Genomic DNA, 25,649 nt, shown 5'->3' with positions numbered 1-25,649 from the left:
ATAAAAAGTGCTAGTTTTTAAGCAATGGAACTTCTGCTAAGCAATACCAAGAGGTGTATGATTTTTCAGATTCTGATATGAAAGACTTACTTCACGATAGAAACAGCGCAGATCAAAGCAGACTTCTTCACAGTGTTTTTCTTTAAGAGCTGGGCTGGGCTGCAGAGAGTAAAGTTACCAATTGGCAGGGGCGATACAGCAAAAGTGAAGTATGTGATTAACTAAGTTCTGATTTCTCAGCAATCCGCTGTATGTATTCTTATGAGTAAATAATCCTGCATATTCTGGTGCAAACACTGTATTTTTAATGACATAAACGTGATTATTTTGGAAACATTTTAGGATCTAGTTCACAAATAGAGGATTTTACTTTGGGAAGGCTTGTCACTGCATATTCAGTATTTTTCTAGAAAACTGTGGATACAGATTGAGTTGTTTAACATACGTGCACAAATATTTCACTGTCTTGTCTAACTGTAACAAAATATTCTTAAAAGCTAACCGATTGTTAATACATATAGCTTAATCTTTGTACTAATTTATCTTTTTAAAGTACAATAGAAAAACCTCAATATTTTGCAGACAATTCTTGGAGCTGTGGATTTCCTAAATCAGTATGCAATCAGAATTAATCAAGGCTATCATCACATAGACATATTTGGTTGTTTTAGTCTGATGTACCTTCATTAGATTTACCTAACTAAATTTTGCTTCTGTGTGTAGCCATTGTAACAAGCTCCAGAGCCTGTAGCTTTGAGGAACACCAAAGTGCGATATATTTTGTAATGGGATGAGAGTTCCTTACACCTTGTGATTATCTGAATATGTGGGCAGAATTAACTATAGACTGAGAAAGGCTTGGGCACTATTATATTGCCTTCGGAGCTAAAATTTCAAGTTCCTCAGTCACAGAACATGTGAATTTCCATATCTCCCCAGTGCCCCACAGATACGGAAAAGAGTGAAAGAAGCAATCCTGACTTGGAGTAATTTTACAATGGTCTGATCCTGCAAACTGGAGCTGAAAATGTTCAGTCTGTTCAAGATGCTGATTTCTGAGTCTGTTTACAGGATCAGGTGTGCAATTTCACATGTTAATCTCATAAGGGAAAAAAGTTTGTATTTAACTTGTGACTTCATATATGGGTTTGGAAAATAAGAGTGGTTTTAGTGTCTGATATCTGTGACTTACGTATTTTAACATACCTGCAAATATGTTTTAAAGATGAGTGTGTGCTGTCTTTTGCTTTGTAATAAAGCAAGCTAACCTGAAACAATGTTAAAAACCCACACTACCTTGTTTTACCTTAGTGGTATAAAACACATCAACTGCAGGTTTCTGTTTTACCAGAGGATTTGAGGGAGACTGAGGGATGCTGCTGCAATATTTAATATCCTGACTGAAGAGGAAAGGTACAAGGATTCAGTACAAGTTTTCTAGATTCAAACTCTGTCACCCAGTGAAGTTAAAGAGTTGTTAAATAAAAACAGTTTTAAATAGCCTTCCTAAAACCCGTTCCTCTTTCCACTACCTGGTTTCTTTTGGCACTGGGAGCGTTGTCATTTGCACTAGTATTTCGTGCTAAAGCAAGACACAAATCCCACTAAAATTCAACTGCGTTTCATTTGGAAATACCAGCCTTGCTCTCCAATTGTCAGAAAGCTTTCCATCCCAAGACTTCCATTTCCAGCATTTAAAAATAACAAATGAAAAAAACTTTCCTATGCTTTAGAAGTAAAAATTGTTAAAAAGTAAAAAATACTGAGTTTAGTTTCGCTTTAGCCGACCCCACTTAAGACACATTTTGCAATCTTTAGGCTTCTAAAAGAATCAAAGCCACGAGGATAACGTTTCAAATGTCACCCCTAATTATGAAATAAATCCACAAGGAAAACAAATTACATCATGCTTTTATGTCTGTGTATATAACCGATGTAATAGAGACCCATCCCTTGTAAACAGCTTCTCTGTGCACCAGTTTGTCAGGATACAGGCTGTGTGTACAATGCTACACACATATGTGTGCACGCACACACTTGCACTGCTACAGCCATTATTTTCATTCGTTCTTGACTAGTTATTTTACTTGGTTTTTTAAAAAGCATAGTTAAAGCCCTCAGGATGATCCCAGCTGGAGCCTTTGGGTGCTGCCACAAATACAAATGAATAATCTCAGCACTAGGGTGCTGCAGAAACCGGCCCTGTGGTTACAGCACCAAGCTGAGAGGCAGAAGCGCTAAGCACAATTCCCACCTCAGCTGCTTATTGTCCTGTATCTCTGCATCTCCAATGCCATATCAAACAGCAGGACTGCTTCTTTTTCCTCCACCATCTGCCTGCTTCACGTAGCAGGCTTTCAGGGCTCTGGCTGTGTGCTTGTGCCCAGCACAGGGCATCTCCACCTTTGGTTTTAGTCAAGGCATTAAGCTGACTGTTGCCTTAGCAGCACACTGGAATAGCAGTTTCCCCGTGCCCCCCACCGTTTCAGTGGGAACAAGATGAACAAATTCCTATTGTGAACCTAACTTAGTTCCTGAAGGACTGAATTTGCCAATACTAGGTCTTAATTTCTTCCCGAGACCAGTGTGTTTAAAAAAAAACAAAACAAAAAAAAGTGACTTGCTGCTTGCAATCTTACCAATTAGCTAGCTCAAAAATGGTGAAACATCCTTGTCTTCATTTCAGTGTAAAGGCATGCAATGCAAACTCTACTGGCTGACACGCACAGTGTAAATATAGTTATTTTCCTTTCTTTAGAGAATGTATCATTCTCAACCCAGTTTTAGGATTACACTCTAATCTCAATCTCCAAGCAGTCTGTGCCCACGTATCTAGGATTAGAATTTAGCCCTACAGCCTCTCCGATGGTACCTCACCCCAATTAAGATGACATATTTCATGCTCCTGTATAACTTCATGTTGGTATAATTGTTTTCTTGCTATCCAAAAGTCACTTATTTTGCTGACTGTGGGTTCTTGAATAAGTACAATCTCTAGTTTTATGGCTCTCAGCATAGGTTTAGGGCAAGAACCCTTGATGCTATAGTTAATAACATTAAAGTATTAATAATATTGGAATATTTCTCTATTTTTTAAAACAGCATCTGATTTCTCAAGTAATCAGGAGAGCTTTTTCTAGAAAGGGAGCCAGTGGGAATGAAAATGAGACTATGCATGAGTTTCTTCATGTATTTCACTCATAAGCATGTATACATGTTTATATTATATGTTTAACAGATTTCTCTGACACAGATTTACTTAACCATTTTAAACAATACTCAGCTTCTTCCAAATACTCTGTGGATCCACTCAAACGTATACTGAACATTGCTTTTAAAAAACGCTAATTCCATGCTTGATGTACGTAAAAGCAATATTAGTTAATGGAATGTGAATCCATTTAGCTAAAAAAATACGTCTTCCAACAAGCCTATATTATACATAAGACAATACAGTATTTTGCCAATGCAATTAATTTAGATACACAGACAGCTATAGACATTCTGAAAACGCATATAGCATGATTAGATTTGCCAGTGCTTCTGGTTCATGAAGTTTGTGTCTTGCCACTTCTCATCTAATAAATTGAGACAGAATTAGTACTGGGTGAGTGGTTCTGCCTGCTGCCAAGAAGGGTTTGCTAAGGGTAAGACTCTAAAGGTAGAGATTAACTTGTCTTCATCCCTGTAATGTGCTGTACAGCCAGGATTTGTGCAATAGGATCAGAGAAGAGCCATATATGAATGTAACACTGGACAGCTGGCATGTATGAATTTATATGAACCCTGACGCAAGATTCGGAGCTACTGTCAAATCGCAGCTAATATATGTATCAGGAGTATACTTTCCCTGTTCCCTCAGAGATCTTTTGTTGCTGACATTGGTTTCTAATATGCAAGTTGTTCTGAAAACAGTATGAACCTTAAGACCCTAAATTTGACATGCAAGTCAGAACCCCAGCTAAGTAACCAAAAAAGGCATTTTTCTCCAAATGGAATAACATAGATTAGCCAAGTTCAGCATCTCCTCCTGACACAGGGTTACATACAAATCTTTATAATAGGTTATTAAGGTAACTAATTATCCTACCTGATCAATTCAATACTTCCCTGAACAGGAAATTCAGGGAAATGAACTAGTAATGTAATGCAGATAACATATACACACAAAATGTGTCCTTTAAGTAAAATTTGCACCATACTGATATTCTAACATTCAGCTAGGGAAAATAGATTAGAATTTCAGTGGAAATAACATCTGAAAATCTTTTTACCACAGATACTGGAGTTGTTTTTATATATCTGAGAAGAAATCCAAGCTAAGTTAGATAGGATTGACTGGTACAGCAATGAAAAAAAACAGAACGACTTCATGGAGCAACTCCAGTGAAAACCTCATTAAGGACTCAACCCGCTCCTTTTGGCTCGTGATGATTCAAAAACTGGGTCAGTGGAAGCAGTAAGCTACAGCTTTAGTGGAAGAAGATACCAATGAACTTTCAAGTCCTATTATTCTATATTATTTAATACTGTATCTTTTCTATGTCAAACCAACAGAACATCTAGGCTACCTTTGCAAGGATAAGTTAGTTATGCAATGAACATTGCCTGAAGCGACAAATGTTGCCTGAAGCGATGCTCTATGAATCTTGGTCATCTAGTGGATAATAATCCATCAATAAATACAGATCAACTCTACTATGGATGCTGCTGTACATGGTACCCGACACTCACCAAAAATGCCAGCATTTAAAAGAAAACCTCACTTTTTAAAAGAAAGATTTTAAGAGAGTTCTTAAATAGTTTCTGCTTCAGCTCTGAAAGGAGGCCATGTGAGAGACTGCCTGTCAAAAGACAGTATAACATACTTCACATCCAACAAAATCCAGACTTGTTTTGGGAACTGCACAGAGTACAAAGAAAACACCATAGGGACACTGGTGCTACTGCCGCTTGGTTGTTGATAGATGTCAGTCAGAACAGGCAGGGTATATGGGATATCATGTGGAGGTGGTGGATTTGGGTCAGAACACATGAGTCTTTTCTTACTAGGTTTTCCATGATTCTACACTTAAAAGTTGTATCAAATAATTTTAGTCATGGGTGTGATTTCAGAGGGGAGTGGAGTGAGGGGAGTGGAGTGAGGGGTGTTACTAAAACAGTAGAAATGTAGAAGTTCTAGGTAGGCCTGATAAAGAAAAGTGTCTTTTACTTGTATGTCTTTTTCTCAAACAGGGACAGCTTCCCCAGAATAAAATGCATTCACAAATGTGATTAAAACAGGGGATCGAAGCATTCTACCAGTTCCTATAGAGCAAAAGTGGTACAGCTTGTCAGTTATCTGACAGGCAAAGTGTTGTAGCATTAATATTAGCTTTTATTTTTTATTTACTAGAATAAAGAGATTAAAACCTCCTGGTTTTTCCATTGTGTGTATCTGGACCTCTGCTGGCTGCTTTGCACCTTCATATCCTCTAGTCCAGTGCACCAGACAACAGCCAAAGGCCAGACTGTAAGTAGGTTAGAGTGAAGTTTAAAATTGCAGCTTTCCAGAGTATTTAATACACGGTCATTGATGTGTGAAAGGAAACCAACTAAATAGCTCACTGGACCAATGTGGTATGGCAAATACCATCACCCCAGTTGCCATCTATTTTTTGAGCTGCTGTAAAGTTTAGTTCAGCACTAAATCGCTTTAGTACTGAGCTTTAAAATGCTTTAGCAGCTCAGAAGCACTTTGCCAGCTCAAATGCTCTTCTTGAAGCACCCAGCATCCTAAACCGCTTTAAGTCTAAAGTATCCTAAAAAAAAAAAGGCAAATTGAAACATGTCCAGCAGCATATGTCCAGATACATACGTCAAGAACAAAGGGCATGGTGCTGTTCTTGGATTTGGCAGGCTTGTCTGCCTCCAGGAAGACCTGAATCTTGGCCAACAGAATCTAGCATTTACAACATTTACAAGTATGGAAAGAACTTTTTATTTTGAGGGAACACCAGTGGTGTGGTCCAAGTATAGCCTCTACTCTACTTAGCAGCACAGTCAGTCCTCTGTCTCTTAGATCTTGTTCCTTGATGATTCCTGTTGCTGGCTTTAATGGAAAGGTTCAGAAAGGCATGATTCACTTGAACTCTCTTTGGCTTTGGTAGATGCTCTGTGCTTCTCTTTGCATCTCTAAGGCATCCCTCGCTGTTATCTATACCAAATGCTGGCCTAACTCATGGAGCTGTAACTATCTGAAGGATGAGAACACTTCAGCATTGCATCTTCCATCTTTAAGAAGATAAAGAATCCATTTCATCAGAGCTAGTGAAGAAGAAAATTCAACTCCTTAATTTCAACTTAAAAAAAAAAGATTTGCTGTGCAAATCTAGTTTGAAACAAATTTACGGATGCCCTTGCTGCCTTTAGAGCTAGCCTGCTCCCTCTACCTACCCCTCAACTTAAAGCAGCCCACACAGGTTAGCTTTTGAACATCCAAGGTTACAAGACTTCTTTCCTTCATGACCTATCTGCACAAATAATCCTGCTGTAGATCCGTCCCCCAAAATCCTGAGCAGGGCATAACATGGTTATTCATTCCCCTGGTATCAGGATCATTTGTGATCTAGTCACCCGCTTCGTTGCACAGACTTAGAAATGCTGATGCAATCCACCTCAATGACACTACAGCTGTTCAACTACGCATTTGTGGTGTATCAGCTTTTAGTCTAGACTTTACTCTTCATCTGGCCTTGTTTACCTGTACGTATATGGATAATTAATCTGAGCCTAGCTGTTTTTATTACTGTTTCATCACTACAAAGCATGTTCTTTTACCTTTTTCACACCAGGGTCTGCAGGGAAAAGGCTTTGGCTTAATTAGATCCTTTTGAGCAGCTGATGTTTCCCAACATCCTGACTTTCCTTGCCTAGTAAGACCCAAGGACACTGAACAACTCAGTGTAAACAAGCGCAACGTTTGCATTGTCCTGAAAACTGAAAGTTTCTATGTGGTAACCAATATAATCCACAAGCACTGAAGGGTACAGCTCTGACCAGCAGGGCTACAGGCTTATCTGAGAAATAATTTGTATAACCTGAGCCTTTTCTTACATTGTTGCATGTCTTATTCTTGTCTTTGGATCTGCTGATTCAGTTCTTGCCAACAGAAAAGTCGTTGCTGTCTCCTTACAGCATGACTCCGCGAGATCACATGAGAAAAATGTCTATCCTGGGGGAACAAGGAGCACTGGAAGAAAAGCACTTGTACCGATTAGCAAGTGGCATGGCAGCAGGAGGTAAGCAGGAAGAAAGCTAACTGCACATTTGTTGATAGGATTGCCAATATCTGTGCAACGTAGAACAAACGGCCAGCAAAAGGTTTAACGTCTTCAAAAGGTATCTCACATTTGTGTTAAGAAAAGTGTTTCTCGAGTTACTCCTACGGTAATTAAAAGTTAATATGGGGGATTCTTAGCATCTCTTGATCAAATTCTGAGTGCTAAGAATCTGGAAGAGTTCTCAAGGTCACACAGGAACTCAACAACGAAAGCCATAGCTGGGCATTATGAGGTTCTGGCTCACCACTGCAGGCTCTTCTTTCTAGAGCTGCAGTCTCATGACAAGGCAGGTTATAGCTAGCAAGATTTTTCTAAAAATAAAACTGTATTAGAAATTAAAACTCTCTTGAGAAGTCAACATTCATGTCTATTCTTTTGTGTTTCATAGTGATATAGGAATTATTGTTAATTGTAAATTGTCTTCTTGTACACCTGACTGGGCACATCGTGTTTATTTTTACTGCAGTTTGATTTTCTAAATCTACATTATTTAAATAAAACGGTTAAGGTGGCAGCAGAAACATCTTCTTTTTTTAGCTGCTGCTATTAAAAAGAGCGTGATTTGCTAACTCATACTAAAATGCCATCATTTGAGAAAAAAAATATTTTTTTCTGGTAAAGTTACACTGCAGACAGAACCACTTTCTAATTTACTACATTGACAACAAAACTGTATATGCTTTGTGTCAGAACTGCGGCAGCGGCAAGAGATGCTAATGAGAAATCAGCTGATGGCAGTAAACCCTCAGCTAATGGGTGCAGGGCAGCAGAGAATGCAGACGATTCCCTCCCAGTTTGACCCCCGACTGGTGGACAGGTATTTTGCACCATTTCTCTATTGTAACGCTGCAGTTACAAGAATAACTGTGCACGTGCTGTACCTAAGTATATAAAGATCTTAGATTATTCTCAACTAAACAATGCCCTTTGCATATCTGAATCTATTTTTTTCCTCTCAGAGATCTGTTACCTTCAACTGAAATGATGGCATCAGCTGACCCAAGACAGATCCACATAGCGTCCCACCTCGGGCCCACAGTCCCACCACACGCAAACATGCCAAACATACTGGCCAACCGTGTTTACCCAGGCCCAGGTAACGAAGCACTGTCTGCATCCTGAAAAGTCATGGCATGTAAATAAGAATGCAAACTGCACCTATCAGTTTTTCATAGGTTTATCAGTAGCATCAATAACAGTTTACTTTCTTTGGAAGAACAGTCTCGCTAAAAGGAGGCAGTCTGCCTATCAGAGATTCTACACTGTGCCAGTTTAAGTCTAAAAACATCCATTTCAGCTTTTGTTAAATATACTGTTTTCAAAATTATTTGCATGTTTGTGTTCTCTCCTTCCTTTTGTATTTCCCATGCATTTTTACACCTAAACAGAAGGCTGTAGCCAAACAAACGAGTTCAACCAACAACACTTCTTGCTACATTTAGGTCTTGCTCGTGTATGAGCATTGGCTGTTTTAAAAGACTACTTTACTGATCATATTCTTTATTCATAATATCACATGCTACTTTAGTAAAGTAAGGCAACTACAAGTCCTTTTAATAAAGGCTCAAAATTACAGGGCACAGCTCTAAGGGGAAGGCTGGATATTGCAGTATGGCAACACAACCGTGGCACACGTCACGCTGCACATAAATCTACATATCACTTCATACAAAGAGGTCGTATCTTAAGGTTCCATCTTTGAGATCAGTGAATAAATTCTCAGTGCCACATAGATCTATAAACAAGAATTTCTGGCTTCAGCTTTTTTTCATCCCTAATGCAAATCTCAAATAAGAGACTCCCTCAAAAGTAAATGTAATTTAAAATTACATGGCATCTAGGCTGAAAAAAGTCTTGAAGGAGCAGATTTCCTTTGTTTAACTGTTGGCTGTTACTTTCTGAGCAGCTATATGTACTTCACAGACATAAGTCACCAAACAAAGCCACCCTGCTGTCCCTTTCCTTTATGGATAATGGCAGGTACACCTAACTACAGGTCTGATGCTGCAAACACACAATGCTGGACCTCAGGTTTCTATGACACATTCGCACCAAAGCAATGAACATAAACAGGATATAAATTAAAGTCGTATCAGCTTCCTGGTGAAGCACACAGCTGAAGTCTTAAAAAGCTTTTTAGAGTGACTCCACATTGCTTTGGGGTTTGTCCATTTGCTTGAGGGAACAACAGAATTGTAAAGATTTTTTCTCCCCCCCTTCTCTTTAAGGATGTAGCTTTCTGCAACCAGAATCCATGGAAGCTGTGGCCAGAAGACAGGAACTGGTTCAAAAGCAAAATATTGCCAGGTAATCAATAGTAAGCTTTGCTCTGAGGTGCATGCCAGGATTAGGACAGCAGAGGTAGCTGGAAATTATTGTCACAGACTTTTTGTGAGTTTTTATTTTCAGTCACCCAGAGAAGCAGGAAGCCCTTGATTATCTCTTCAAGTCTGAAGCTACCGAACTCTCTGCTTGCCCCATTCTGCTTTTAGCCTTTAAATGATACAGGAAACAAACCCGCCAGCTTAGTTACAGAAACAAACAAGCTACAAACTTCAGCCCAGCCCTTGAACTCTGGATCCAAACACCCTGAAGCTACAAAAAGCCAGAAATAAATTCAAACTTTACAGCTGTGTGCTATCACACACAACATTTTTACGCCTCTACAGCTGGGCCCTGGTGATGATTAGCTGTGTCTCCACCCAGCCAGGGTGGACAGCTTTCCTGGTTTAACCAAATAGTCTGAATGTTAGGGTGACTGTAGAGAGTCCAGTCATTTGTAACAGTTTCAGTGTTATCAATAGCTGGATAAGCAACCACTAGTGCCCTCCCTCACAGCCACACCATTTCCATAGAGGACCTCTAACCTCAAGCACACCTGCACTGGGCTTCGGCACAGTACTGAGTGGCAGCACACCTCACACAGCAAGACCAAGAGCAAAGAACAGATACATTCTGAGTACGCATCTCAAGAGGATTATTACAGAAGTGTTTTGAGCTCTTCAGTCGGCAAAGCTTGATTACCGAACTGCTCCAAGCACAGTATTTGCCTCAACAATCTATTTCATATAGATCTTGCCACACGGCAAAAACCCTCAGAAAAACAAGTAAAACAACTAGCAGTAAGCATGGCCATCGCATATCCCTTCAGCCACATCAGAGCTAGTCCTACCTGTTCAGGCTCCTCCCTCAGCCCACCAAACCCAGGAAGACCCCAACATAAAAAGGCTCAGTAGAAATCCATGAGACAACCTTTTACCCCCAGTCTTTTCCTATCCCTACAGTTTCCACTAGCTTCATACTACTTTATGCAGCACACATCACCTTCAGTGCTGCATTTGCTCCTATCACCCTTTCCAGAAACCAGGTGTTGGCAAACAATCTCCTGCAGTTGCTGCAGTTGTGCTGCTGAGCACCTGGGCCCAAATCCTTGTTCTCTAAGGGACTCTGTCTCATACCAAAGCTCAGTGATCCCCTTCTGCAGGCCCTCAGCGGAGCAGGCTGTCCTATCGGAGGAGTAGTCAGGAATGTAATGCTCTTTGCTCTTTATCTCCAATCCCAGAGCGATGACAATTGGGCAAGACATACAAGGACATGGTACATAGACAAAACACTTCCACTGGATCTCTGAAAGCAGAAAATCAATAACTTGGAGGTTGTTGCAAAGATTAAAAGAGAGCAGAGAAAATGCCCTCAGTGTTTTGGAGTGACCAACTCATTCCCCCACACAACAATCATCTGAATAGATAACTTTTGCCCAAACTGTTTTTCCTGACAATTTTACATTAATGAGAAGTCTCCTAAAAGTCAGACTCTCTCTGACCTGTTACCCTTATTGCAGTGTTAAGAAAGCTATCTTGGTGCACTTTAAAGACTTGGCTGCCCTCACAAGCCGTTTTCCAAAGGGAATGTGGAATTCCCACTGAAAGCTCCTCAAAGCAAGGCAGGCAGGCTGAACCATTTCTGATTTGTGTCTGGAAGATCAGCTCGCTTCTCCCACCCCTCAGCTCCAGCTGAAGCTGTGGAGCTCTGGCTTTCTGTTTGATCACTAGCTTGGCTCCAGAGAAAGCTGATGCCAGCAGAGGTTGGTACAATGGAGACACATACTACTCCTTGTATTCTCCAGATCTGACTGGTAAGCTCTCCTCCCACTATGCCAGGGGCTGGAAGCTGGCACAGAGCCTGCAGCGTTGGCTCTGTCCACTGGGATCTCACCCTTTCACACTCTCAGAGCCATGCTCAGGTGCCAGGCACTACGGAGAGTTAGTCAAGAGTCTTACTCACACTAGCTTACTCTGAATGTATGCACAGGTTCCATAGACAACACAATCCTATTTCTTTATCACTTACAATATCACTGCCATTTTACAGTTTTCAGTAAAATTTTCTGATTGGTAATGTAAATCACTTATTTTCTTTAGTCTTTGACCCTTCTGACCCTGAAGACAATTTTCCAAATCCCATGCAAGCATAATTGCTGTAATAATGCCTGGGTTGCCAATATAAAAATAATGCTTTTTTGTCTGAAATATTATCCAGAGGCATCACACGGAAGATGTATTTTCTCTTCCTTTAGTTTACTATATGTATCTGGCAGCACATCAAACTTAGCCAGGTTTGCCATTCCATCTGCAGTTTGTGACCTCCCACACACAGCAATAGGGGAGTGTGAAGAAAAGCAGTACTCTTACCTGTTCCACTATCCGAGTTTTAATCTGCCACTGAAAAAAAGAGGTGAGGAAGGAACTGAGCTGCCCTAACTGCTTGTGCTCTGTGTGTCTCTTAGAATGGAAATGGAGATGAGTGCTATTTTTCAGCAAAAAGAAATGGAGAAAGCTCATCGGAAAGGCCTACTGGGCCTGGAAGCACCTTTCCTTTACCATGGTATGCCAGCTAGTCCCATTGCTTTCCGTGGCAGGCACAGAATACCTGAAAGCCATCTTCCCAGCGACTTATATGTCCATCGCACCACCCTCGACGAAATTCACGGCAACACTATGCTTATGGCAACTAGCCCATATCCTCCAGTCAGCACTTTGCAAAGGGAGAGGGGACGTCGATCAGGGAGAAGAGCTGGAAATCACAAAACTGCAGACTGTAGTGCCAATGGCACAAAGAACCCAGCTGATGACAAAACTATGGACCCTGCTTCAGCTGCAGCGGATGATGAGAAAGAAGACAAGAAAGAAGCCGAGGTGGAGACACCAAACAAACATGAACAAAGCAAAAACCAGGCTGAGCCATCTGCAGTCGCCAAAAACAGTAAAGAGTTTGAACAAGGCTTGAGAAAAAACTGTGCTACTCATGAAATTTCTGCTGAAACCAACAGCTGCAGCAACACAAATGAGAAGGAATCTAATAGCTCCTGTGCTGCTTTTGATGACAAGTACATGTACCCTTCTGCAATCCCATTCTCAGCGTTACCATATGGATTTCCAGTACCCAGCAACCCATTGCTACCTTCAGGTTTGTCAAGTCTCCAGATTACAGTCAGAGTGGCATGTTGATATTATTTATTTTTATTTATTTCCTCTCTTATTTCTTCCCTCTGTTTTAAGCAATTTTTTTGTATGATAGAGTCACAGCAACTAAATGCAGAATTCCTACGCTGCACTTAGTAATAACTTGGTAAATCCAAGTCAGCAAAGGCAAAGAGAGGTTTTCTCCACCTGCAAACTGTGCTGCTTGCAGCATAACAGAGGTTTCAGCATCCTAAGTAGCAGTGCTTTACTGTGCAGGACAACACAATTGCATAGCAAGAAGTCACAAAGCAGCCTTTTAACTGTTTCAGTGCTCTGTGCCATGCACTATACTTCTGTAGGATGTCGTCTTGTGTTTTATATCAGTCCTTGGGGGCAACACACTTGTCACCCCTAAATGGTCAAGTTAGCAGTGCTTTGTGGTTCTCTGCAATTCTGTTCAACATGTTAAATTCCCTCCTCTCCTTCTAGTGGTCAGGGGAAAACACAGCAGGATGCAGTATACTGACCATAAGCCCTGGGTATGTCAAAGAGGACAAGGAATCCCCTTGGAAGCTGCACTCACTTAGGAACAAACTTGTCTCTGAGACTTTACCTCCCCAAGAACCGAGTGTAAGACACAGGCCTCTCCAGTCGCTCTGCAAGAATCATTGTGCTAAAGTTTTGCAGCTCCAGTGCCAGTCGATGAGCCCTAGAAAACTTCCCATTACCTGAAATGAGAACAGGCTGGGGTGTTTGCACAGGGTCATCTACCAAAGACATACTTATCACTGAAAAATATATAATGATAGAATCATTTAGGCAGGAAAAGACCTTTAAGATCATTGAGTTCAACTGTAAATCTAGCGCTGCCAAGCCCACCACTAAACCACATTCCTAAAACGCATATTAAGTATTCAGTTCCTGTCTGCAAAAGGAATTTCAATGAAAATAAACAAAATTGCTGAATGAAATTGTGAGCTAGCCTCTCTCTTCTGCTCATAATTTTTTCTGTATGTCCTTCTAATTCACAATAGGCACTATGGGCTAGCAAAGGCTTTGCTCTGTTCTACTGAAATATTAGTCAAGTTAAAAGAACAGTAAAGTTTAAAGAATCAAAAGCATTGGATAATGTACTCATTAGAGAAAATACTGCAGTATGATCTGTATGTGTAGTGACTGGTACATACAGTGCCAGCAGTAAACAAAAGAAATCACCGAAAGAAAACCCTCCAGAATCAGCTGCTACTGACTTTCTGTGGATTTTGGTGTCTAGCACTCCTGTATCTGTCTGTGACTACACACTGCTGTTAATATATTAGGTTCTGGAGAAGTGTAAAAATTCTCATTTTAACAATCGTCTCCTACTGATTTGCCAGCATAATCCTACAAATACAACATTTGCATTTCCTCCTCAAAGGAGCACATGGCCTGATCCTGAATGGAGAAGACATTTCTTCCATTGAAGACATTCGCAAGTGGACTGTTGATGACGTGTACAACTTCATCGTTAGCCTCCCGGGCTGTTCAGATTACGCCCAGGTGACTATAAACATTCATCACATTTTCAGGTCTTTAGGATCATCTAGATTTAAAAGTCATCAAACAAATGTAAATGCTAGAGGTTAACTGCCTGTCACAAAATTAAAAGGCAGTAGTAGTTTTCATTGTGCTTCAACATACGAAGCCACTTGCTTCTCAAAGGGAAAGGCAGTCCATGCTCTGAGAGGTTGCGTGCACTTCTGCTGCAATCTGGAGTCACTGGCCATGACATGTACCAGGAGGACCAGCAGCAAAACAATAGTGTAAGAAAAGTACCTTCATTTTTTCACTCCACACACCCTGCATAGTTTTTATGCAGATTAAAGCAATTTTGCATTCTTGGATATTGGTATAACCTACTTACCACCCCTGAGCTCTTATAGCCATCCCTGAGCTCTTATAGCAAATTGAAAAATGAAAAATCATTAGAAATGCAAGCAAAGAGGTTGAAATCCTACATATTCCTTGTAAAGCCTTAGTAAGATCAACACTATTCTTTCATTGGCAGCAGGCTTCTCACTTCTTTAAAAAAAAAAAACCAACACTAACTCAGTAACGCTGAAACATTACAAAGTTCTCCCTTTCCAAGAACAAGGTTCTGTTTTAGCCAAAACCAGTACAATAAGCTACAGGCAAATGTGTTGATATCCGCACACCTAGACAAGTGACCTCACGCTGCAGCTAAGAAATAAATACGAAGATAAAACACTACAATTATTTCCTCCTTTCATTGTCTATGCCTCAGGATTAAGCATAAAAAATAACAAGTGAAGTTTGTTTTAGCACACCATGATATGTTTTCTTGTTTCACCAGATATTCAAAGACCACGCTATTGATGGAGAAACCCTCCCACTACTAACAGAGGAACATCTCCTGGATACAATGGGATTAAAACTCGGACCAGCATTAAAAATCCGCTCTCAGGTACCATCATTGAATATATGCAAAAAATGGCAAGTCACAGAGACATGAAACAGTCAGAAGCTAACAGGATGAAATTTTTCCAAACTAAAACACATATTTTCTCACTGATAAGGTAACTACCATAATACTAGGAGAAAAGAAATTACTCCATCACAGTTTGCTTTTGCTTCTCTGCATGTTGTAACAGTACGCAGGAAGACACTAAGGGGAGGTTAGGACTCACAGTTTGAGAGACACTTAAAGAGGATAAAACAACACTGGAGACTAGGCTGAGGCTGGAAAGGGAAAAGATGTGCTTGACAAATTTACTCAGTTCCAACCCTCTTTTCCCTTTCTGACTGGTAAGAACTGCTCTGGTACACACTGGCTTTTGCTCCAACCTGGCTTTTCAAACATACCAAGTAGAGGTTTCTACAGTTTTTCTGGGAATATAATCTGACATGTTTCAGAGACAGGCTGTCCCTCTATGTTTAAAGTTTTTTGCTCTTAATTCCATCCAGTAATCTCAACTCTCTGTGTGTTTCTATTGTTGTCTGGTTCTTTTCCTGTTCTTTAACCCCTTGCTGCCTCTCACTCTTCTCTCATTAAAAGCACCTTCCCTGCTCCTGGCTGGCAGTTTGCCTCCCCTCCGTCCCACGGGTGCTACAGCACCCAGAGAGCACGAGGAGCCTGCTGCCAGCACACCAGGCTGTTTCCCAAGCTGGGTATTGCCATGCTCCTGCCACAAGAACCTGGGCCTACAAAAATATGAGAGAGGGAAAATGGAAGTGATTTTTTTCACTTTCCCTAACCACTGGTAACCCTTTGAGATGGCTGGGATCTCCTGGATGTCCCTGGTATTGCCACATGGCAGCCAGCCTTGATGTCTAATGGCTTTTACACTATCTCATGAAGCAATCGCAGCAATTGTGCTTTTCTCTTTAAAGGTGTCTCGACGTCTGGGCAATGTGTTCTGCATGATGAACCTTCCTCTGTCTGTGCCCCTGCCACCTGCTCCAGGCAAACCCGCAGATCAGCCCCCCGACATCGCCTCCCCTCTTCGCTGCAACAGCAGTGGCGATATGCTGGATAGTCCCTGCTCTCAGGACCCAGAAACTTCAAAAGCATTGGAACAGGTCGTTTCAGAGAGCAGGGAAAATCCATGTGACACGGCTGGATCTCAGGCTGACTTCCAGATGATCAGTTTTCAGAAAAGCTGAGCTGAGTCCAGGACATAAAATGTTTTTAATAATACAGGAACCTCTAGTTACAAAGTGTTGGAGAAGATAACTACAGCCTGAAACCTCTGTATGACTGGGACCGAATAAAATGAGCTGCAATGCAGCATGAGGAAGCACGGTGTCTGAAAAGCATTTAAAAAATGCAGCTACATATGACTGCAACTACTTTTAAGCGCAATTCATTGAAAAGAATACCAGTACAGCTGACAGGTAAATTTAATTTTTCATTAAAGTCTAGTATCATCACTGAAATCTGTCAGAGACTCAGAGCGCGCTGTCTTACAGTGTGTTCCTGCTGAGAAACTACAAGGAAAAGTTACAGCTGCCACACATAGCTGACTTCTGCTTCTGTTGAACAAAATTTACACAGAAAATGTATACGGAATTCATTGGGAGAGTATGGAATTACTTACAGAATATAGAGAAATATACCCTAGACTCAGTAATTTGTTCTATTCTAGAACTAAGCCTTTCTAAGTGCCTGGGAAGGATATACAGGGCATATGAGACAGATACACAGATTAAAGCCTGGCCATGGAAATACCGTGTGTAACAGCGATTTTAATTACTCCAAGGCATTCTTATCACTGGGATTTGAACCTGCTTTGCATGATTGCACAGTGGAGCTGAGTTTAGGAGGAAGCATCAGCAGGCTCCGTCATGAGATCCAGTCACTGGGGCAGTACTGTTCCTGCAGGCAGCGGGCTCCAAGCCGCCCAGTTCCTGCCAACCTCCGCCGCAGCACCCTTCCCCTCAGCTCACCTGGGCAAGCCACAGATAGCCCTTCACTCAGCAGCACACGCAGTGTTCTTCATTTTTGGAAGAGGCCATCTATTTTTGCCCGAAAACTCCCTTTTTCCTGCAAAAATAGAGTTTCCCCTCAATTCTGCTACTGATGATTCATTACCTCTGTTTTGGTTTCGGCTGCCGCCGGCAACAAAAGCGCCACGCGGCCGCCCCTCCCCCCGCCGGCGTGCGGAGGAGAATGGAAAGAAAAAGGCAGAAACTGGTGGGTCGGGATAAGGGCAGTTTAACAGAACAGCAAACAGAGGGAAAACAGGAACAACAACGATACAAATAAGGAGAAAACACAGCCACGAACCGTACAACAGCCGCTCTCCCGAAACCGGACCGGCGCTGCGCCCGCCCAAGCCGCGAGTGCCTTCCCGCCGCGCCGCTCCCCCCCCCACCGGAACCCAGCGTGACGTCACATGGTATGGAATACCGGGCTCTGTTTGGCCAGGTGGGGTCAGCCCCCACCCCCCGGCTGTGCCCCTTCCTGGATTCCAGTGAAAATTAACCCTGTTCTGGCCAAACCCAGGACATTATCCACCCCTTATTCCATACCATCTACGTCATGCCCAGGTCCCCCATTGTCCAGTTGATCACCACCACTTCTCTTGTCTCCAGATATCATTCCTTTAGTCTATGGATCATCACTCTAAAGTGTCCATTGAGTTCATTTAATCCATGACTTCAGGCTCCATCTGTCGTTATGGTCTTCCGTGGCAGGGGAGGTGATGTGTGGTGATGGGCGGTCACTTGCTGCATCCGGAGCTCACGGCTGATGTATCTGGTGCAGCCCGTGCCCACAGTCTGCAGGAGATGTTGATCTTGATGAAGTTGCTGGATGCCAGTTGTTGAAAACCAGGTCCAGTTCCATCATCGCTGTGCTCTGCTAGGTTTTCATCGAAAAAGTCCATCCTTCTTTAATCTGGACAATTCTTACTATGCTACTACTGGTACAAAATATAACAATTATAACAGTGATAACAGACAGTGACAGGGTTATTTAACAACTAACTTTATACAATTTATTTATGGACTATTCTCGCCCAAAATTAAATCCCCATGAGGTACACATCGGACTTCCCCATCCTTCCGCATTACCCACCAGGTACACCCGGGTCCTTGAGCAAAGGCAATCCCGCGGACGGGCTTGCCTTTGCCTGAGGCAGGACTAACCCAAACCGTCTTCCCTAACATGTTCCGCATGTGCACTACAGGGACTTTATCCCCTTCTACTGGGCGCTGAGGTTTTGACTGGGCAGGACCAGCCCGGTTGGTGGACCCTCTGGTGTTAACCAACCAGGTGGCCTTTGCTAAATGGGTATCCCAATTTTTGAAAGTCCCACCCCCCATTGCCCTCAAAGTGGTTTTTAGCAGCCCATTGTAACGTTCAATCTTTCCCGAGGCTGGTGCATGGTAGGGGATGTGATACACCCACTCAATACCGTGTTCTTTGGCCCAGGTGTCTATGAGGCTGTTGCGAAAATGAGTCCCGTTGTCCGACTCGATTCTTTCGGGAGTGCCATGTCGCCACAGGACTTGTTTTTCCAGGCCCAGGATGGTATTCCGGGCAGTGGCATGGGGCACAGGGTAGGTTTCCAGCCATCCGGTGGTGGCCTCCACCATTGTGAGCACATAGCGCTTGCCTTGGCGGGTCTGTGGCAGTGTGATGTAGTCAATCTGCCAAGCCTCCCCGTATTTATATTTTAGCCATCGTCCTCCATACCACTGAGGCTTTACCCGCTTGGCTTGCTTGATTGCAGCGCATGTCTCACATTCATGGATAACCTGTGTGATAGTGTCCATGGTCAAGTCCACCCCTCGGTCACGAGCCCATCTGTATTTGTTCAGGGGTGAGTTTAAAAAACACCGGTGGTGCCCACTGCCCTAGGTACTTGCCCATGCTGTCCCACACACCCAGCCACTCACAGCTATCCGGCCCCGGGGCAGGTCTCTGCACGATGTTCTTAACGACTTGCTTAACCCTAAACAAAACCTGCAACCCATTCAGGAGGCATAACAAAAGGAGAGTGCTGCCCTGAGCATCCCACGGGTACTCAAAATTCTCAAAAGCCGTTAGGACCAGCCTGAGGGAGAGAGGGGGGGCGAAAGAGTGGGGGAAGGTATCCCCTTCGGTTTTCCCCACAGATTGGGTTTGATTACTAACAAAATCTAAGACATAGGACCCGAGGTACGGAAATGACCGCAGTGCCGCATGCAAACACAAGCCTAATTTCATGCACATTGACGTTATCATGTCATAAGTCGACATCATACAGTATAGCAAAATCATCACCCTGATCCTTTTCCCCGAGGTAATGAACAGCACCACAGGGAAAACATAGTGCAAGTACGGATTCAAAAACCACAGCCATCTGATCACAGACAGAAACATTTTTACCGGCGACTTTAACTAACACAGTAAATGCGTATGATAAATTTTAACAAAATCTATGAAAGCAGTTTTAACACCCGCTGCTCAGCCCTGCCGTTATCCCCGCTCCACGTCTGGGCGCCAATTAAATGTTTTGGTTTCGGCTGCCGCCGGCAACAAAAGCGCCACGCGGCCGCCCCTCCCCCCGCCGGCGTGCGGAGGAGAATGGAAAGAAAAAGGCAGAAACTGGTGGGTCGGGATAAGGGCAGTTTAACAGAACAGCAAACAGAGGGAAAACAGGAACAACAACGATACAAATAAGGAGAAAACACAGCCACGAACCGTACAACAGCCGCTCTCCCGAAACCGGACCGGCGCTGCGCCCGCCCAAGCCGCGAGTGCCTTCCCGCCGCGCCGCTCCCCCCCCCACCGGAACCCAGCGTGACGTCACATGGTATGGAATACCGGGCTCTGTTTGGCCAGGTGGGGTCAGCCCCCACCCCCCGGCTGTGCCCCTTCCTGGATTCCAGTGAAAATTAACCCTGTTCTGGCCAAACCCAGGACAACCTCACAGCAAACAAGAACTACAAAAAGAGTTTTTAGCTAGGGCTAAATCCCCAGCATTTTATTATGATTCCTGTGTGAATTATCTTTGTTCCCTCTTTAGGAGTTTGGTCACACACTGGTCTTCCACTTAGGCTTTGGAAGCCAGTATCCTACAGTGCCGTCTTCCACTCTCCTCCTTGCAAGAACACTTCTTTGCTCCAAAGGACACACAAATATTTTTGACAAAATTAATTTCTGTAAATTGAGGGTTGATAGATTGAAGATCTGCTGTATATTGCTACTTTAGATTCTCTCCTCTCAGTTTAGTTTGTGTGGCCTCCAGTACTTAAAAACCAAGAGGTACACTGCTGTTGGTGAGTGTCTAAACACACAAAGAGGAGGAGCATTCTCGTATTTTAGACTGTGGGCACCTCTTCTTCTACTCTAGCCTGAAATAAATTATTTTATAACTTTGGTATATTTGTGCACTAGATAATATGTGATTAGATGTTTGCAACAGCAACTTGAGATGTTCTTCTTACGATACTGTCCGAACTTTGCAGCCTTGAGATGAAGGGCAAATACCTACAGTACTCATTCTCTGAATGAGCAAAGTCTTTGTGTAAAAGGAGTAGAGCCTGATTCTGCTCTTGCTGAAAACTGCCACTGGCACCAGTTACAGCAGCTTTGGGCTCTGTGCGTGTATCTCCAAATACTGTAACTGCAGTGTACGATTTTAGGGTTAATCGATAAAATCCAGCAAGGCCCAGTGCGAAAGCGTGGTGTGCCACGCAGCAGAATACTCCAAAGATGCAGGCAGACCCTGAAGCGATCCCCTCCTAAGTGAAGTGCTGACCTTTACATCTGTGACCTGGTGGAATAATGGCAGTCTTTCCCAAGAGTTTGGGTTATGTCTTATCATCCTCTGTGGGTATTTTTCATAGAAGGAACTGTTTACTGAATACTCAATAGTGTTGAAAAAAATCAAAATTATAACCTGAAGCTGGAAAGTTTAAATATAACTCACAAGACTGTTTAAAATATGTACAACAGCAGTATTAATCTTGGACTGGCAATTAGTTTGCTGTTCACTTTTTTCAATTAATTTTAAAAAGCGTTAACCTCTGTTCTCTTCATTAACTTTTCTACATTTTTTCATGGCTTTAAAACTTAGTAAGGCAGCTTGGAGAGTTTCATGTTGAACTTGGTAACGTAAACATTTACTTTTTCAGATTTTGGATGAAACACAATTGCCAATGTAAAAAATCGTATTATGTTTGAAATGCTTTTACTTGTTATTTTAACATGTAACATCTCAGATTACACCAGAAAAAAATGTTTTACATTACAGTAGATTTAACTATTGAAATATTTTTAAAAATGTAGATAGTTCATATACCATGAGGCGAAAATAAAACATTTTTATATAGTAAAAGTGCTTGTTAGAACAAAAAAAAAATCAGGGACACCAATTCTGCTTAGTATCTCAAACAATTTCTACTATTTTTTTTTTTGTACAACTGACGATCGTGTTGACAATGTCACTTATCTAATTAAACACAGTTAACGAACCGGTTTTCAGATGGCATGCTACCTCCTCGTTGTATGAAATATTTAACTTAATCCACACGAGACCTTCCCCACCCCAAAAGAGGAATCTCCGCCACGTTTCCAGTCAATGATGCCACGAGATGTCGCTGCACAGCCTGAGAGGTTGCCCGCCACCCCTCCAACGCGAAACGCAGCACACTTGGGAGTACAGGTGGCCTGCGCAGAGCAAGGATACCAACAAACTGAACTTGTTTTTCTAAAGTAACAGCAGAGGAGCTTGACTTGAAATCCCATATGCCAGGGAAGAAAGACTGAAATCTGGTTCTGAAGACCATGACTATTCTTGTAAATGGCTCCGACGTGAACAATGCCAAAAGCAGAGAAAGCTGGGATGCAAACTTTGCAGTCTGCTACTGCTTCTGCAATTAAAAAAACCCACTTGATCCTCTGCACATACTGAGCTCTTCTTCTCAGAATGACAAAAAGAATGACTTCATGGCTTCCTGTCCTGGGGGGGCAGATGTGCTGGAGCAGCCAAAATGCAGTAAGACCGGGACTGCACACAGCCACCGAGTAAAATAGGAAGGAAAGGGATTTACCTAAACGGACATATCAGTTCTATTTCTAATGAAGGAAATACCACTGGTAATTAATGTTTCCTCTCCTACAAACACTTCAGAAAGAATGGGAAATTAAAAAAGTAAAAATCAAGAAAAAGACATAGAATCAGTAGACAGACCAATATTTTCAGATTTTGATGTGTTTTCAGGACTCATATCTATATGTAAACATTGAGGCCTTACTGATTCTCAGCAGCTACATGTTCTTTTTTGACTTTTAATGCTTATTCCAGCTGCAAAGGGGTGTAGCTAGCAATCACAAGTACGTAAGAAACCTGGCAGAACTGTGCTACTTAATGGCTTTCTGGTACCTATGCTACCACTGCACTCATTTTTTCTGCTACGCCATTAAAATCACAGTGGGATGCAGATGATGTATTTTAATACGTGTGGCATCATTAGAAAATTTACACTTCACATCGATCGGTGTATTAATCTATAACAGTGATACAGTTAATGAAGAAGTGAATATCTTTTACGAGATGTTGTAGAAGTACCTCATTTTGTCTGTATCGACACTAAATGTGTAGGCTCCTAGGGTTCAGGGAATTCCATTTCTTTTTTTATAGGCCCAAGGTTAAAAGACAAGATAAAGAAAAAGGTATAGCAAACATATAACAACATGGTTCTGTACTATAAATAACAGATTTAATAACAGAACGTAAAACCAAGAAATGGCTTGTCCTTCCTACCACAACCTGTGTTTCTGACCTCATGATTGCTGCATATGACGATGATGTGAAATAGAAATTCACATGGACCTAAACAGGTAACTCTCTGCTCAATTCCTCAGGTGAAAAATCTCTAAAAAATGCTATTAATATACAGTAGTCAGGCAGAATTCCCACCTGGTCCCAGTCAGGCAGTCATTCTAATCAAGCACATGAAAACAAGACTAGGCAGCTAGGTCCACAAGGCGATGGTATTTCAAACCAACTTGTATCCATATACAGACTTTACAAAACTTATTATTCTAAGACATTACACAATTGTGAATCCTCCACAAAAGTTTTCAGAATGTTAATCTATCCTTTGAGTGTGAAATAGACAAAATAATCACCTCTAGATTTTAAAATCATCTCCGTTTTCTACATTAAGTAGACATTTCTCATATTTTATACTTTCCAAATACCCTAATAAAATGTTGACTGGTTGTGTAGTGTTTTCACATCAGACATTATATAGAAAAGCACTCAAAACTAGATACAGCTCCTGTTTTGGTACCTTGCTCTGCTAATGGCATAATAAATGTTGTATCTAAGCCCTTTATTGTTCACTGGAAAATAACAAGGCAGCTCTAGGAGGCTGGGTGTTTATCAGTGTTCTTTTACCTGTGAAGCTTGGTTTTGACTAAGCCCTTCATGTTATAATAAACAGCTACAGCTATATTGCTAGGGAAATTTCAATATAATAACAATACGTGTTATGGTAAGAGAAAAACTCACCTCTCTTTTTTTGTTTGTTTGGGGGGTTTTAGTGGGGGGGAAGGGGGTTGCTTTCTGCCCTTGCATTTGCATATCTTCTTTCTTTGGGAAGGCTTTGCTCCTACTATCACTTATACTGAGGCCACAACAACTATTCAGTTGACTTGGCCTTTACACAGTCCTTTGCTTTGTCCCATTGCTAAGTTTACCTAAGTCTGTATTCTTCCGGACCAACACTAGTTCTGCGACTATCCACACATTCTTCCTGAAGCAACAATTTCTCTGTTAGTGAGGATGCAAAGTCTTTTACCTGGACTGTAGAAAAGAGGAACCTATTGTCCGTGTTGTACAGAGAATGATACAGTATTTTTTCCTATAGGACAGCAAAGACATGAATAGATCTTTTGCTTTGTCACAATTGAAAAACATATATATATGGCATCTGCGCGTGTGAATTACTGAAATAAAAATCAATCAACTAAAACAGCAAACAGAAAAAGCACTGCTGACCAAGGGGAAAAAAGAAAGCATCAAGCTAACCTGGTTTTCATCTTCGCTGAGATCACCTTTCAGCTACAGCGTTCAAACAGCTCTGCTAGAGAGGTGTGCTGCTCAGCCTGTGATTCACGGACCTCCAGTAGTCTGTAAACAGGCCGCACTGAAAGGCGGTCTGTAAACCAGTCACTGGCTGCTGGTTGAACCTGTTCATTGGAGAGATGTAAATTTAAGAATCATATTTTTGTATAACAAATATTTTTAACTCAAACACTTGTAATCATAACAACAAATTTATGAGTCTATAAAATAATAACGATTTGGTTTTCCTAATGCTATATCATAGAATCACAGAATGGTTGGGGTTGGAAGGGACCTTATAGATCATCTGGTTCCAACCCCCCTGCCACGGGCAGGGACTCCTTCCACCAGACCAGTTTCCTCCAAGCCCCGTCCAACCTGGCCTTGAACACTACCAGGGAGGGGGCAGCCACAATTCCTCCAGGCAACCTGTTCCAGTGCCTCACCACCCTCATAGTAAAGAATGTCCTTAAATATTACCATCCTTCTCCTCTGCTCCTGCCACTGCCAAAAAACAGAGATACAAGCAAGTGCTTTCTTTTTTTTCCCAAAACCTCAGCCATTTCTTCAAAAAAAAGTATTGATACATTTTCCATTTAACATATTTATGAATCCAGGTATGTCCCCACTGACTCCAGCATGATCTGCTGGACCAGCAGAATTGACAGTGGTCTTTAGAAAGAGCTATATGCCACTCTGGATCGAGTTCACCTGCTAAAATAAAAATATATTCCTGCAATGAGCAAAGCTGGCATTTGAAAAAGATTAAATTAATTACAGATGGACCAGAATCAGGAGAAATTAATTCTTAGTTCAACTATATTTTTTGTAAGTTATATGTATCAAATAATTCTGAGTTGTATAGAAATGAAAAGGAACTTGCAAGAGTGGAAGTATTTAAGAAGCTTCTTAGAAAAACATAATTCTGGAATTTTGCCTAACAAATCTTTGTTGTTCTGCTAAATTAAAAGCTAAGTGGCTAACTAAATATTTATAAGCTTCTGAGATGGAAGTGACTCAGGATATGTCTATGCTGGAGTGTGCTTCCGAGTAATGACTCATGTATTTGTGGGTGGATTTTAGTTGAACCTGCCTTGAAAGTACATGTTGCTGTACAGTACAAGACCCATATTCCTTATATTTTGAACCCATATTCAGTGTTGAAGCTGACTGGATGAAATTAGAGGTCACTCCAGAGCCCGCATGCTACCATCCGTGGACAATGTAGGAAATGGCTCCTAACATATTGCTGGGGAATTTGCCTTTCCTCCTTGAATCCCTCTTTGGAAGCTCTTTCCTTC

The 25,649-nt window shown here is 41.8% G+C and overlaps 1 protein-coding gene across 1 annotated transcript; it reads left to right on the top strand.

The window, feature by feature from the left end:
• Nucleotides 1-7,177: 7,177 nt before the first annotated feature.
• On the top strand, nucleotides 7,178-16,447 carry SAMD7 (sterile alpha motif domain containing 7). The gene is made up of 8 exons (XM_009940082.2): nucleotides 7,178-7,280; nucleotides 8,013-8,139; nucleotides 8,282-8,418; nucleotides 9,551-9,629; nucleotides 12,109-12,788; nucleotides 14,202-14,323; nucleotides 15,138-15,248; nucleotides 16,175-16,447. The coding sequence occupies exons 1-8, from the start codon at nucleotides 7,178-7,180 to the stop codon at nucleotides 16,445-16,447; spliced, it is 1,632 nt and encodes a 543-aa protein (XP_009938384.1).
• The last annotated feature ends 9,202 nt before the right edge of the window (nucleotides 16,448-25,649 follow it).

This window comes from Opisthocomus hoazin, chromosome 4 (genome assembly GCF_030867145.1).
Source record: "Opisthocomus hoazin isolate bOpiHoa1 chromosome 4, bOpiHoa1.hap1, whole genome shotgun sequence".
Classification (NCBI taxonomy): Eukaryota; Metazoa; Chordata; class Aves; order Opisthocomiformes; family Opisthocomidae; genus Opisthocomus; species Opisthocomus hoazin.
The sequence above is the reverse complement of the archived record's forward strand: the minus strand, read 5'-3'. Positions and strand labels throughout refer to the sequence as shown.

Coding starts and splice junctions, on each gene's coding strand:
- SAMD7 (XM_009940082.2), top strand. CDS start 7,178: ATGACTCCGCGAGATCACATGAGAAAAATGTCTATCCTGGGGGAACAA. Junction 9,630..12,108: donor CAAAAGCAAAATATTGCCAG/GTAATCAATAGT, acceptor TGTGTCTCTTAG/AATGGAAATGGAGATGAGTG. Junction 12,789..14,201: donor CAACCCATTGCTACCTTCAG/GTTTGTCAAGTC, acceptor TCCTCCTCAAAG/GAGCACATGGCCTGATCCTG.